Source organism: Mirounga leonina, unplaced genomic scaffold (assembly GCF_011800145.1).
Source record: "Mirounga leonina isolate KUSES-001 unplaced genomic scaffold, KU_Mleo_1.0 Mir_165, whole genome shotgun sequence".
NCBI classification, from domain to species: domain Eukaryota; kingdom Metazoa; phylum Chordata; class Mammalia; order Carnivora; family Phocidae; genus Mirounga; species Mirounga leonina.
In genome coordinates, this window is record NW_023270415.1 from 38,532,753 (window position 1) to 38,546,888 (window position 14,136).

At 35.9% G+C, this 14,136-nt stretch overlaps 1 protein-coding gene across 1 annotated transcript in view; it reads right to left on the reverse strand.

The window, feature by feature from the left end:
• Positions 1-409: 409 nt before the first annotated feature.
• Positions 410-14,136, reverse strand: part of PIP4P2 (phosphatidylinositol-4,5-bisphosphate 4-phosphatase 2) — a 56,146-nt gene continuing 42,419 nt past the window's right edge. The window contains exons 6-7 of the mRNA XM_035011499.1: positions 2,858-2,948; positions 410-2,022 (exon numbers count right to left, since the gene is read on the reverse strand). Coding sequence (XP_034867390.1) covers positions 1,879-2,022; positions 2,858-2,948 — 235 coding nt within the window. The 3' untranslated portion in view covers positions 410-1,878. The remainder of the gene's footprint in view (positions 2,023-2,857; positions 2,949-14,136) is intronic.

Sequence of the window (14,136 nt, forward strand, 5' to 3'; positions counted from 1 at the left end):
TTCATTCATGCAACAAATATCTATTGAACACAAATGCACTAGGTACTGTTCTAAATGCTGAAGATAAAGCAGTGAGCAAGACCACCAAAGTTCCTGCTATCATGGAATTATAGTCCAAAAGGAAAATGATCATGCAGCATATAATTTAATGTGGGATTTCAAATTAGTGGGAAAAGACTGGATTATTCGATATATAATGCTGTTACAAATAGCTAACCATTAGGAAATAAATTAGATTCTTATTTCATACCTTACATCAAAAGTATTACAAAGAGATTTAAAATCTGTACTTTTAAAATGAAACCATGAAAATACTAGAAAAAACATAAGTGAATATTATATAAAGAAACATTATATATGTTCTTAAACATGAAAACTCCTTTAGAGGAATAACTCAAGGCAATTTTGGAAACACGATCTTATTTCTAAAAAATGGAATATAACAAGGTAGTTTTGAACAATAATCTTTATTAGTGTATTTTCTAAGGTACATATAATCCTGAGCTACTGCATTTAGACATTTACCATTTACTCTTTGAAGTTTACAAGTATTTTGCTCCAAATTCTCTGATGAGTACATTTTTATACTAGTCAGGAACATAAATAATTTAAATTATTACTCTTATCTCTGAAATAGCCAATTAATTTACTCATATTATCTCTTTATCTTAATTCTACTACATTAAAGGCTTTAGAACATTATTTCTCAATTAAGCAATTTCTTTTTCAAAACTGCAAAGACGGGCAGTGCAAGAGCTGATTCCTTAAATCCTAGTGAATTCTTAGAAAACTATGTTGCTTTTTGTCTTTGATCTACTTTCTTGAATAAATTGGGTAACTATCAGACCAGCTATATTTGAGAAGAATGGTAAGAGTAAATACCTCTAATCTCAACATTTTAGCTAGTGTAAAATGTCATAGGCTTTCTTCTCATATAAGTAGTCCATAATTGGCCCAATAAGAAAAATTTACCATGATCTAATGCAAAGGGGGGCAACCCAGTGTAAATATATCTTTGTTTAAATGGTTAAGTATTATAAAACATGTTATGTGAAATACTTCCTCCAAGATCTATAAAGGAAAACATACAGCTGATTAACATTAAATTTCATAAATCTAGACTAGAACTTTTATAATTAGTAAATAAAAAAGCAGACAAAAATGAAAGACAAAAGTCCTGTGATCTTTGAGAAAAAACACTTATCCAACATTATCTCCAACTGTGGACAAATAAATATTTCATTCTTGTATTTTAAATTACTACCAAAATATTGTATCTTTCTACAAACAACAAAAAACAAGCATACAGTATCTAGAAATGGTTTTTATCTGACAAGAATGTCAAGTCTTTGAAGGTACACTCAATTTTTTTTTCCTGAATAAGGTCACTATGATCTTAGGTTAAAGTTACAGTAAGCAGTTCAAGCAAAATGCATATTGCTTAGATTTTAAAGCAAGCAATTTTGATACCGTTTAATTAAAATATGAGTACAAATGTGAAGCTATTGTAGAAACATTTATAAACACTCCTTGGGAATACTCACAGATCAGCAAGTAATGGAATAACTGACTTAAAAATAATGGAAGGGTGATGTTATATGTAATGTCTGGTGACAAATCCAAAAATATCTTTAAGAGATGTAAAAGAACATGAAGACACAGTTTTATTATTCGGAGCCTGAAAACCTAGCAGCAAAACAAACTATTTGCATATAATGTAGTGCAATGAGCATTTGTTCATAAAATACTCCCAAAGTCTTGAAACTTAATACAGAAACCAGAATGGAATCCATTAGGATGAATGATTCAAAGATGTCCAGAGTAGCTTATCAAGAACTGCTAGATACTCTCACCGGCAGCACTGAATTATAAGCAAGCTTATGCAAAACTGTGTTCTGGGTAACTCACTCTTATGGCTCCCCAATAACAAGCTCGGATAAGGCAGATCAAACCTAAGAGATAAGCAATTGCCCAAGAAACATAGGTTGCATGAAATCGCCTTGCAAAATCTTGGGTGCCAACCTAAAATAAAAAGCAATATAATAACAAAAGATTAAAAACTTCAAGCAAATATTTGCTTAAAAAGCTTGTGTTGTTTTACGTGTGATTTTTATAAAATATATCCCTGAGGCCACAATATTCCTATGAAATATGAGTTGATGAATTTGTTGACTATCACTAGCAGAGTAAAATTTAGTAGGACAATACCGCTAGTTATATTAACTATAAATTTTATGAAATAAACAAAAAAGCCCATTTGAACATGTTATTTCTATAAGTAATTAAATCTGTAATCTAAACTCCTTAGTGTTGTATGATACAAGATGGGTGTTTCTAATAATATGGGACCAGGTTGGACAAAGGAGAATGGGAAGTCAATGGTAGCAAAAAAAATCAGTAACTCTTCCTTCTCCTAGGAGAGAATACTCCCCAGTGCCAACTACTTAGCTTCAGTCTCCTCTAAAAATAAGCCATCCCCATAATGGTAATAAATCTGTGCTTAACTTGAATAAAGAGAACGGTTTTTCAGACCTCCAGAGCTGACTGACTATTGCTTTTGCTTTGGTATGGCACTAAATAAAAACAATGGGCTTTTGTTAAATGGTGGTAAAGCCCCCAATGTCAAGGACCTTTAGAGGAGTCCCAAAACACCATCTCACAGGATGGTCAAGCTCCATTAAAAACAGGTCCGTGGATTGGGCTTCAGATTGCCCACAGTCCTTCAGAAGCTTCTGGGACTGGGATGCCAGGGAGGCAGGCTCTTTGAGGGTCCCTGAAGGTTGTCCCAGGCCTCATCATTTACTACTGATAAAAGTTGAGAAGAAAGAATTCTAACAGTGAGTAGAGTAATACTCACAGTTAATCCAACTCCAATGAAAATACATATCATTCCAATGGTGATATACGCACAGCAGCGTCTTCGTGGAAGTGCACTACCCACTGAGGAACTGCAAAGTCATGAGCAGAAGAGAGCATTATTTACCTGCAGTTTCTCCTTCTCATCTCTGTGAGTACTTCTCTATGGGCTCTAGTAACATGTGCTCCCGTTTATTTCTTTAATTTGAGAGACAAGAACATGCCTAAAAATGCCATTTTTAATGAGTTAATATAATCATAAATGGTAAATTATATTATAGTGGCTTTAACCAAAGTTCAATCCTTGGTTATTGACAGTATCCACAAAAGAACCACTGTGGTCAATAATGATCTTCCAAGATACAAATACATTTCAAAAAATATATTCTAGTATGGAAAATATGTGCTATCTTATAAATAGCGCTTGATTTTTTGCAGTTATAACAGTCAGTATATGTTTACTGTAGAAAATTTGGAAAATAGAGTAAGGAATAAAAAGGAGAAAGAAAATTACCTATAATCCCACTGCCATAAATAGTCGCTTAGTGTTTTGGCATCTCTGCCTTCAGCCGGTTTTTTGTTTTGTTTTGGGGTTTTTTTTTGTAATTCGCCAACATAGTATAAGCATTTTTCTAGGTCATTAAATATTCTCTAATTGGAATTCTGATGGATGAATATAACATAATTTAACCAATTCCCTAACTGGATGCTTAGAGTTTTCATTACTACAAATAATGCCAGGTAAACATCATTTAAAAGCATTCTGCTTAGTTTTCTTTGTTTTCTCAAGATAAATTTTTAGAATTAGGATTACATAATTAAAGAGATTTCAAAATCTTTTAATACATATTGCAAGAAGCCTATGTGAAATTCATAAAAGCATATATTGTTACCACACTTCTTAACTGACGTTTTAAGTCCAATAGTTTTTAGTTATTTACACTTTTAATTTTTGTAATTTTCAAAACAGTATGAGTACAGCAGAGATCACACAGCCAGATTAGCACTTTCTTCTTTTCCTAAGCCTAAATACATAAACACATCATAGAGGAGGCACTGTATTAGCGAATGAGATAATGAAGGATCTGATTTGCTTTTGTATGGCCAGTGTCAACATCACGGCTAGCACTCAGTAAGTGCTCCAGGAATGTATGCTGAATAGGTGGAATATAGAAATGCATTACTTACTAGGCATACTTTAGAAATGTGCTATTCCAAAGAGGTTAATTTTGCATAACAGAAAAATGGTTTCCTTTACACTCCAAATCTTTTTTAAAAAACTGATGAATAATGTTTCAAATACATATCATAAATATTCCTGAATTCTTGAACTGAGACATAAACATCTGGGTAACCTGGGGTCATCATCAATGGAGTGTACAGCTTGCTATCTGGAGTTACCAGGACACATAAGATTCGTTGCCTTTAGAGTTAGTCTGAAACTACTTTTAGTTTTAATTCTTATGCAGGCATTTGGTGGTTTTCCCTGCCTTTATACCTCACAGCTGGCTGTCGTTTCTCATTTACCTGTGTATATGCCTCGGCAATCTAATCTGCCATGGATTACAAGCCAACTCAGTTTATTAGAATTACGTATTAAATAAGTCAAAAGGTCCTAAGTGAATATTGGAGCAGCTTTTCTGTGAACCAAAGAATCCACTTTAGTACATTAATTTCAATGCATGAATTCTCCTTAGAAAACCCAGGTTCATTTTTCACCATCCAGCTTACACAATCACTACCTCTGGGAAGTCTTCCCAGAAAAGGAATAACCTACTGTTACTCTACAACTCAACTGCCATATTATCACAGGGATAAAGTAATGAGCAACAAGCACCTACTCCCTAGATTAAGAAATATCGTAGTATCGGGGCGCCTGGGTGGCTCAGTCGTTAAGCGTCTGCCTTCAGCTCAGGTCATGATCCCAGGGTCCTGGGATCGAGCCCCGCACAAAAAAAGAAATCTCGTAGTATCTGCATGCAATATGCAGTACTGTTTTGCATGTGCTTAACCTCTTATGTGTATGTGCTAAACTATGCCTCTGTGATTTGCCCTTTTTTGTTTGCTTAATACTCTACATGAGACTCTTCCATACTCCTTTGTGGAGATCTAATTCATTCATTTTCACAACTATCTTCTGTTGTATGAAAGTACCAGTTTACTCATTCTCCCTGTTAATGGACAGTCAAGGGTTTTTTTACCTTAATTTTTGGCTATTATAACAAAGCTGCTTTGAACACTCCTTTATGTTTCCTATGTACATGTGCAGGAATTTCTCAAATATATTCCTAGGAACAGAATAGCTGGGTTGTACTGTAGACATATCTTCAACTTTAATAAATGCTAAATTTATATCCTCACCATCTTTATATGAGAGCTTCCAATGTTCCACCCACATCAACACTTCAACACTTGGTATTGTTTTCATGCTTGACAATTTCATCTGTGTGAATGGTATTTCACCGCGTTTTTTTTTTTTTTTTTAAGATTTTATTTATTAATTTGTCAGAGAGAGAGAGAGAGCAGAAACAGGGGGAGCGGCAGTCAGAGACTTGATCCCAGGACTCTAGGATCATGACCTGAGCCGAAGGCAGACGCTTAACGGACTGAGCCACCCAGGCGTCCCTCGCTGTGGTTTTAACATGATTTCTAGCAAGATTGAGCATCTTTTCCAATGCTAGTTGACTACTGGTTTTCTTTTCTCTATTAATTGCTTGTTCATATTATTATTCCTTTGTTTTGGGCTGTCTTTAGCTCACTGACTCACAGATGATATTTACACAATCTGCATACTATTCCAGGAAGCTATCTATTCTGTTTATATCTTCTTTTAGTCTGTGGGTTTGTTTTTTTATCAAGATTAACCTTTACTTAAAAAGCAAACAAAAACCATTACTAAACAAATAGTTTTAAAATATTATGAAAACCCATGAAAAGAAGATTCAACATAGGTTCTAAACCTGATAAAAGCACATTTTAGAAAGATTATTAATGCTAAACTTCTGCCAAACGATGACCCTAAAATGCCAAACACGAAAGAATCTCTTAAGACCATTTTTCGAATAGATAATTTGTGCCTGGCTTGGCCATCCCTTCTTTAACTATACACCAAAAGTCCTGCTGAAAGTATGCAGTTTAGCTGATTTTACAATAGAATGTAACAACGTAAACAGGTTCTTGATACTGACAATGTTACCAAGGGTTTTTTGTTGTTGTTGTTTTTTTAATTTTTGAATCTAAGAGTTGGTCACAAAGGTGAAGCATTATCAAGGCTCTTTTGTCAGTTCTCAATCATGTCTGACTCGTCCATCCTTCAAGTACATGCAAGGCTCAATAGTTTTCAAGAGGCAGAAGCCTGAGGCGGTTTAAGATATAGGATTGTGAGGTGAACCCATCTGAGTAAGAACTTTATCCAGCCTCTGGCTGGGGGCATGCAGGTGGATGTCAGTCCAGCAGAGGGTGCTAGTAACATCGTGATAGAGGTATTCGGCTCCTGACCCTTTACAAAGCTCATGCATATGGTAACATTTTAGTGAGTTCATAGATTGTCTCAAAACCATGGTTCACAGAGTGTGCCAATAACTGAGCAAATTCTTGGTTATTAAAAATTTTTAAACCACACCCACTAGGGATCTTGCAAACAGTTAGTGGGGTGAAATCGTGATGGTAGTTTCAGCTCTGATTTGGCACAAAGATGCTACTGTTGCTGAGGATTCTAGCCTGTGGTTTTCAAAATTCATTTTAAATAACATCTTCTGATAACGAGTTTTTATTCATGAAATCAATGTAATGTAAGGTAATTCCAATATAGTAAAAATTATCAAAATTTTCCTTTTAGGTTTGTGCTTTCTTCTGCCTTGTGTAGGAAATTCTTTCCTACCTCTCTTAAAAATATTTTTAAAATCTTCTAAAAGTATTAGAATTTACCTTTTCATATTTATGTCTTGATCTACAAGAGCACAGTCCTTATAATAATCAATTTTTATTTTACTTATTTTTAAGTCATATTATGTGGTGCACACAAATCCAGAATTTATGTGGGTTTTTGTTTTTTCTTTTAATTAATTAATTAATTAATTAATTAATTAATTTATTTATTTATTTATTTTAAAGTAAGCTCCATGCCCAGTGTAGGCCTTGAACTCATGACCCTGAGGTCACATGCTCTACCACCTGAGCCAGCGAGGCACCCCCAGAATTTGTTTTTGATGAAGTGACCATAATAATAATTCTTTTTACCCTAAAGCATATGAGAGGTACCTGCTTAAGGTACCTGCTAAAATGCTCTAATAGAGACATCCAGAATACAGTCGCTTAAAAAGTTTATTTCATAGGACGCCTGGGTGGCTCTGTCGATTAAGAGTCTGCCTTCAGCTCAGGTCATGATCCCAGGGTTCTGAGATCGAGCCCCGCGTTGGGTTCCTGCTTCGCGGGAAGCCTGCTTCTCCCCCTGCCTGTCTGCTGTTCCCCGTGCTTGTGCTCTCTCTGTCAAATAAATAGATAAAATTTTTTAAAAAGTTCATTTCTCTTGCATGTAAGAATTCAAAGGTACATGTACAGTTTAGGGCTGGTAGACCGCTCTGTTCTGTGATTAACTGCTATTGTCAGGCAGCATGGGTGACAAGTCTCCTGCGGCAGATGCCTTTTCCAGCCCAAATGGAAGAGGGGAGAGAGAATTAAGAAAAGTTTTGCCTTAACTTAAACACATGACTACAACCTTCTTCAAGAGAGGCTAGAAAATGTGGTTAGCTGGGTGGCCAGTCAGACTCTGAAAGTTCTGGTACAAGGAAGAAGAGAGCAATCTGCTCTTTTAACTAATACTAATATTATTATTTTTATGTTGGTTAGAGTTTGCATGGTATATCTTTCCTTTGGTGAAGGTTACAAGTTTACCTTTTATTCTTGCCTTGTAGAAATTTCTTCTGGGATATTTTTCTATTTTACAAGTTACAAGTTTACCTTTTATTCTTGCCTTGTAGAAATTTCTTCTGGGATATTTTTCTATTTTCCCTAAGTTTATCTTTTAGTAGTTTCTCTGGTGAGGGTATCAAGATGGTAAATGTTCTGGATTTGTTGTTGTTTGTGTTCATTGGTCTGCATTTGAAAATACCTTTATTTTGCCTTCATTATTCTACTATGGCTTAGATTGGTCCATAATACCAGTTTGACAGTTAATTTCTCTTAATACTTTTAAGTACTTTTAAAATTTATTTTTTGGGTTCCATTGTTGCTGTTGAGATGTTTGTTGACAGAACTGTTATCCTTTTTTTACAGTAAAAATCTGTCTTGGGGAGCCTGGCTGGCTCAGTAGGTGGAGCATGTGACTCTTGATCTCTGGGTCTTGAATTTGAGCCCCACATTGAGTCTGCAAATTACTTAAAAAAAAATAATCTTTAGAAAAAAATCTGTCTTTTCTCTCTCTGCTTTTAGTATCCTCTCTTTATCTTAAGTTTTCTATAATTTCACTATAATGCATTTGCTTATTTTGGATGGATTTCACTGTTCTTTTCAAATCTAAGGGTTCGTGTCTTTCATAGATCTGAAAATCTTTAGGGATTAGCTCTTCAAAATGCCCCATCTCATTCTTTGTTTTTGCCTTCTGGATCAGATATATTTCAGATGCCCTCATATATATTTGTCTTAACATTACTCTCACCTGTGTGTCCCTGATGGATTCTGGGTAATTTACTTACCTCTCTCTTCTAATCCACAACTTCAGTTTTCAGCTTCATCTGCTGCTTTACCTGTCCATTGCATTGTAATTTTTGTAAGTTTTATTGTTTCTTTTAAAATCTACCTGGTTGTTGTTTTTGTTAAGTAAATGTTTTATTCTGAGACAATTGTAGATTCATAAGCAGTTTAAGAAATAATAGAGAGATCTCAAAATTTTTTTATGCAATTTCTCCAATGGTAACAACATCTGGCAAACTACCAGTTATAGTATTATAACCAGGATATTGGCACTGATACAATCCACTGATAGTCAGATTTCCTGCTTTACTTACACTCATTTGTGTATGTGTGTATTTAATTCTACACAATCTTATCATATATGTAGGTTTAAGTATCCATCGCCACAGTCAAGATACAGAACAGTTCCAACACTACAAGGATCCTTTGTAATCACACCTACGTCCCTCCCACCTGCCTACCCTCTGCACCCACCACCTTGTCACTAATCTGTTCTCCATTTCTAAAATTTCACCATTTCAAAATGTTACATAAATGGAATCCTACTGTAGGCAACCTCATGGGACTGTTTTTTTTTTTTCACTCAGCATACATTCATCCAAACTATTGCAGCTGTCAATATCTCATTCCTTTCATTGCTGAGTATTTCAAGGTATGGAAGTACCATAGTTTGTTTAACCATTCACCCATGGAAGGACATCTGGGTTGTTTCCAGTTTGGGCCTATTAAGAATAAGGTTGCTATGAAAATTTGTGTACAGTTTCTTGTGTGTGCTTGGTCATTTTTTTTTAATTTAAATTCAATTAGCCAACATATAGTACATCATTAGTTTCAGATGTAGTGTTCAGTAATTCATCAGTTGCGTATAACACCCAGCACTCATCACATCACGACCCCTCTTTAATGTCCCTCACCCATTTGCCCCATCCCCCCACTGACCTCCCCTTCCACAACCCTCAGTTTGTTTCCCAGAGTCAAGAATCTCTCAAACTTTTATCTGTTTTCTCATTTCTATTTTTTAAAACATTTTATACATGGCTATAACATATTCTGTATCTAATAATTATATCTGAAGTCCTTGGGAATCTAATTACACTGTTTGTTTCTGGTGCTGATTCTGTTTATTATAGTACCTTGTTTCCTCAAGTGGTTGGTAGTTTTTGTTGAGAATTTATTTTGGCAGTTCTTAATATAAGAAATCCATAAGAATGGTTTAGGGATGGCTTCATCCACAGAGAATTTTCATTTCCTTTGCCAGGCTCCCTAGAATGATACAAACCCTAAACCACTTTAAATTTATTTCAGAGACTGGCTTTTCCTAGACCATATAAATGAGGTAAAATATAAGGCTCAAACTCACTGTTCTTATAAAATCTCTACTTTATAATATTCCTTTTCTGGTGGATTTTTTTCCCACCCACTCTTTTCATGAAGAACAGCCTTAAGGACTTTTTCTGAGGGTAAGGGGATGGTAGTCCTATTCTCCACCTTCTGCAAGGCCAAGGCCTTCCTCTCATTCATCTGAACATTGAAACCCAAGGGCCTGGATCGCCAGTATCAGCAAATACTCTCAGGATATTTGAAATGACAGCAATGATTGTCCTTTCCTCTTCATTTCTGGCCCTTGGGTATCTTAACTTTCATATGAACTGAACTACGCATTTAAAAGGATGTTTGTTATAGTTAACTAGTCTTTCATATTACTGGATGTAAAAGTCAAAAGCCTCTAATATACAAAATATGGACAGTAAATCTCCCAAGAGGAAAAAAGATCCATGCAAGACTTCCCAAACATCTATTCACTCTTCAAATTATTAACTTTTCCCTTTACAGTACTCCCCTATGGACTACAGGCCTTATAAAGGACATCTGAAAAATGAAGATGGTGCCAAGCAATGTTATTTATAACACAACTTTCAGATGAGGTAGCTAGGGAAGGTTTTATTAGATGCAGCTTAAGGGCAGGATAAGATGTGAATAGATGAGAAAGTAAGTAAGTCATCTTAGCAGATGACAGTGACATTGTTCAGGTATGGAAAATGTAAGAATTTTGTTCAAGAAACAAGCAGCAGAATAACCTTTCTTTCAGAGAAGTTTTCTGTAGGTGAATAGTAGAGTAATAGAAGCAAGGGCTGTATGAACTAATTTGGGAAGTTAAGGAGGGGTTTTCCAGGTACACAGGAATGAGAAAGGGACCAGCCAAGTCATCCCAGGCCCAGTAGGATGAGATTTAGGGACAGAAGCAAGAAACTGTATTGTATATTTATGTAAGTAGAATTTGTTGAGAATGGCACATAATGAGTTGTGTGTCAAGGTGGAAGAAAACAATAAAGATATCACTAGAGAGATTAGGCAAATACCTAAGCCTGGAGGGTTGTATAAACCTCGCTAAGAAGTTTGGAGTTTGATTTTGGATTTTAGGCAATGGGCCTGTAATACTCCATATGGCGTATTTATTTCAATAAGTAGAATATGTCCTTCCTCAGGATACTCTACATGCCACCATATATAGACAAACCTAGGATAACAATGAAAATAGCACCTCATTGTGCAAGAGATAAATTAGAAAGCTATTACAACAGTCCTGGAGAGGGATCCTAAATGTATGAACTAAAGAAGGAATAGTGAGAATAAGAAAACAGAATGGAAATGTCAAGAGACAGAATTGATAGGACTTGTTTCCATTTGGACATGGGGAATAAAAATACATTCAGATTTCTGGCTTGGCCGACTGGGTAGATGGGATAACATTCATTAGTATAATATATTCATCAACACACAGGAAGCTTAGTTTGCAGAGTGGAAGGAAGTTGAATATCTGGGTTTCAAATGCCTCCAGGTTGAAATAACTGTAGGGAAAATAGTGAATACAGATTGAATATATCTGAAGCTCCAAAGACAGACTTGGGGTGATTTAGTAGCATTTTGGTTGAGATTTAATGGCATGTATGACAGAGGAACCTATGAGAAAACCAAGATCTAGTGTGGTCAAGTTGCAACCCTGGAGAACAGCAGTATTTAACTACTTGAAAGAGAAAGGGAAGTCAACAAAGGAAATAGCAAAGGAATGTTCTCAGAGTGGGAAGAAAGCAGGAGAAAGTGGTACCTGGAAACCAAGAAAAGAACAAATTTTAAGGAAAAAAACAGGATGATCAACAGAACCAAATACTTACTACAGAGAAAACAAGCAGGATAAGGACTGATCAGATCTATTAGAATTTGCAATTGGGATATGAATTTTGTTAAAGCAAATTCAATGACCTAGTGGGGATGATGGCTAATTGCATTTCACTCCAGACGGAATTGGTGCCATGATCAAATGAAAGGAAAAGCACTGAAAGGGAGAGCCCTGCCTCCCTCTAAGAAGAGAAAATGAAGTACGCATAGATACAGGTAGTGTATAGGCAGGCAATTCAAGACGAAGGAGTTCACAGATAGCCTCAATCATATCGGGAGACGGAAGGCAACTCATCTGCTGAGGCTGAGTGAGTAGTGTAGTAGGGGTGGGAGTTTAAGAGGAACGGGGAGATACCATTCCTGGAGATAATTGCTTGGGAAAACGGGAGAGGGAGTTAATCAGGGACACTCCAAATTTAGTATCAAGCAAGGGTTTCACTGAAGTGTAAAGCTATACATTTGTAAAGAGATAACCAATATAGAATTTTTTTTCAGATGTCAGTCATCTTGGTAAAGGAAGGGAGTAGCAGTGGCCATACTGGTCCAAGATTGATGGTTTGAAAAGTGGATGGATATGAATTTCAAGGGATGAAGACAGCCAATCTAGCAAACCTGGAGTCTCTTTATATCTAATATGTTCAAATTGAATTTAGCATCTGTCTGCCAGCATAGTTCTTCTAAATGCTATCTTAGTGAATAGTTCTATAGCCTCTCAGATACAAAGTCATCCTCTATCCCCAATCTCTCTCATACCTTCACATTCAATCCTATCTATTCTGTTTCCTTAATACCACATCTACATTTTGACTCCACTGTACCTCTGCACAGGTAGCTCCTCAAAGAACCATCCTGCACTCCTTTTCACATCATTCCTACCCATCTTTAATAACTTACTTCATACACCACCCTCCAACCGGAAGCCTTCTCTCAAGTTCCCTTCCCCTCCCTGATCTGGGTTAGGGGCTCTTGAAAGCAGAAAATGCAAGGTGTACCTCTTTCAAAGGACTTAAAGCTTTATTATAGTTGACTATTCTCTTCCCTATAGCCACAAGAATAAGTTCCCTGAAGGCAAGGTTACATCTTTTATTTCAAGCACCCAGTACCTAGCATAGGACTATTTACTCAATTCATGCATAATTATAAAAGAAAGCACTAAACAGCAAAATAAAAGTAAGAGTCCACTATTGTTTAAAATGTCAGGAGATGAGCCACAAAGGAGTATGTCAGTGATACAATGATAATTATCATGGATTAAACCGCCATCTTTATCAGTCTTAGGTCTATTATAATAATATAGTCCAAGTACCCCTCCGAATGCTAGGACTACCATTCCTGTCCTGCAGTGGCCACAAGCTGCCCAACTAACTGAAAGAACAGCCTCACCTTCAGCTACAATCGCCCCAGGGAGAAAGAGTGGTATGAAAAAATGCTCTTTGGTCTCTGGAGCCACTGGAGGAAGCTTTCCTGCACACGTTTTGTGATGGTTTCATAGTAATGACTTAGTAACCCCTGTAACTTAAACATAGTTTTAGGTTATTTTATACTTGTGTTTAAAGAAATAAAATTCCTGGGGTGGCACAGGGTTAAGCATCTGACTCTTGGTTTCAGCTCATGATCTCAGGGTCATGGGATCAAGCTCCACTTCAGGCTCCGTGCACAGTGCAAAGTCTGCTTAGGATTCTCTCTTCCCCTCCCACTGCCCCTCCCCCTGTGCTCGCTCACTCTCACTCTCTCAAATAAATAAATAAATCTATTAAGAAAATTTAAAAAAAAAGAAGGTTCCTTAGAACCTTATCTCAACAGATGACTCATCATTTTGTTATGAAGAAGAACATTCAAAAGGAAAACAAATGTAGATACAAGCCATGAGTGTTCATGTGATAACAGTATCTTTACTCAAATAAGTAACAGATGCCCTGAGTCCTCCCATGTTTAGCATGTGATTCCAATTCCATAAATGTTCCTTTAAGAATGATTTTAAGCAGACTTATTCCATGTGCATTTCTATGCAAGTTGTTCCTTAAGTAATTGATATAAATTCTTCTTAACATTAATACACTGTCTTGTGATATTTTAACCAATTATAGACTATCGAGACATTCAACGCTTCTTTATTAGTAGTAAAATATCACCACTGTTCTAAAACAATGACCCAAGCAAAATCACGTAAGCAAAATCCTTAACCTCTCTAACAGTTCCTCATCTGTGAAATGAGGATCATAATTCCTGCATTCCAGGATTGCTGGAAGGATTATAGCTAATATATCTCTGTATATAAAGTAACCATCACTGTGCTTAGCAAACAATCTACTAATCACAGGAAGTTTCTGCTTTTTATTTTCCATAGAATTCTTATTTATTTACTTATTTTAATTTTTTTTAAGATTTTATTTTTTCTAGAGAGGGAGAGAA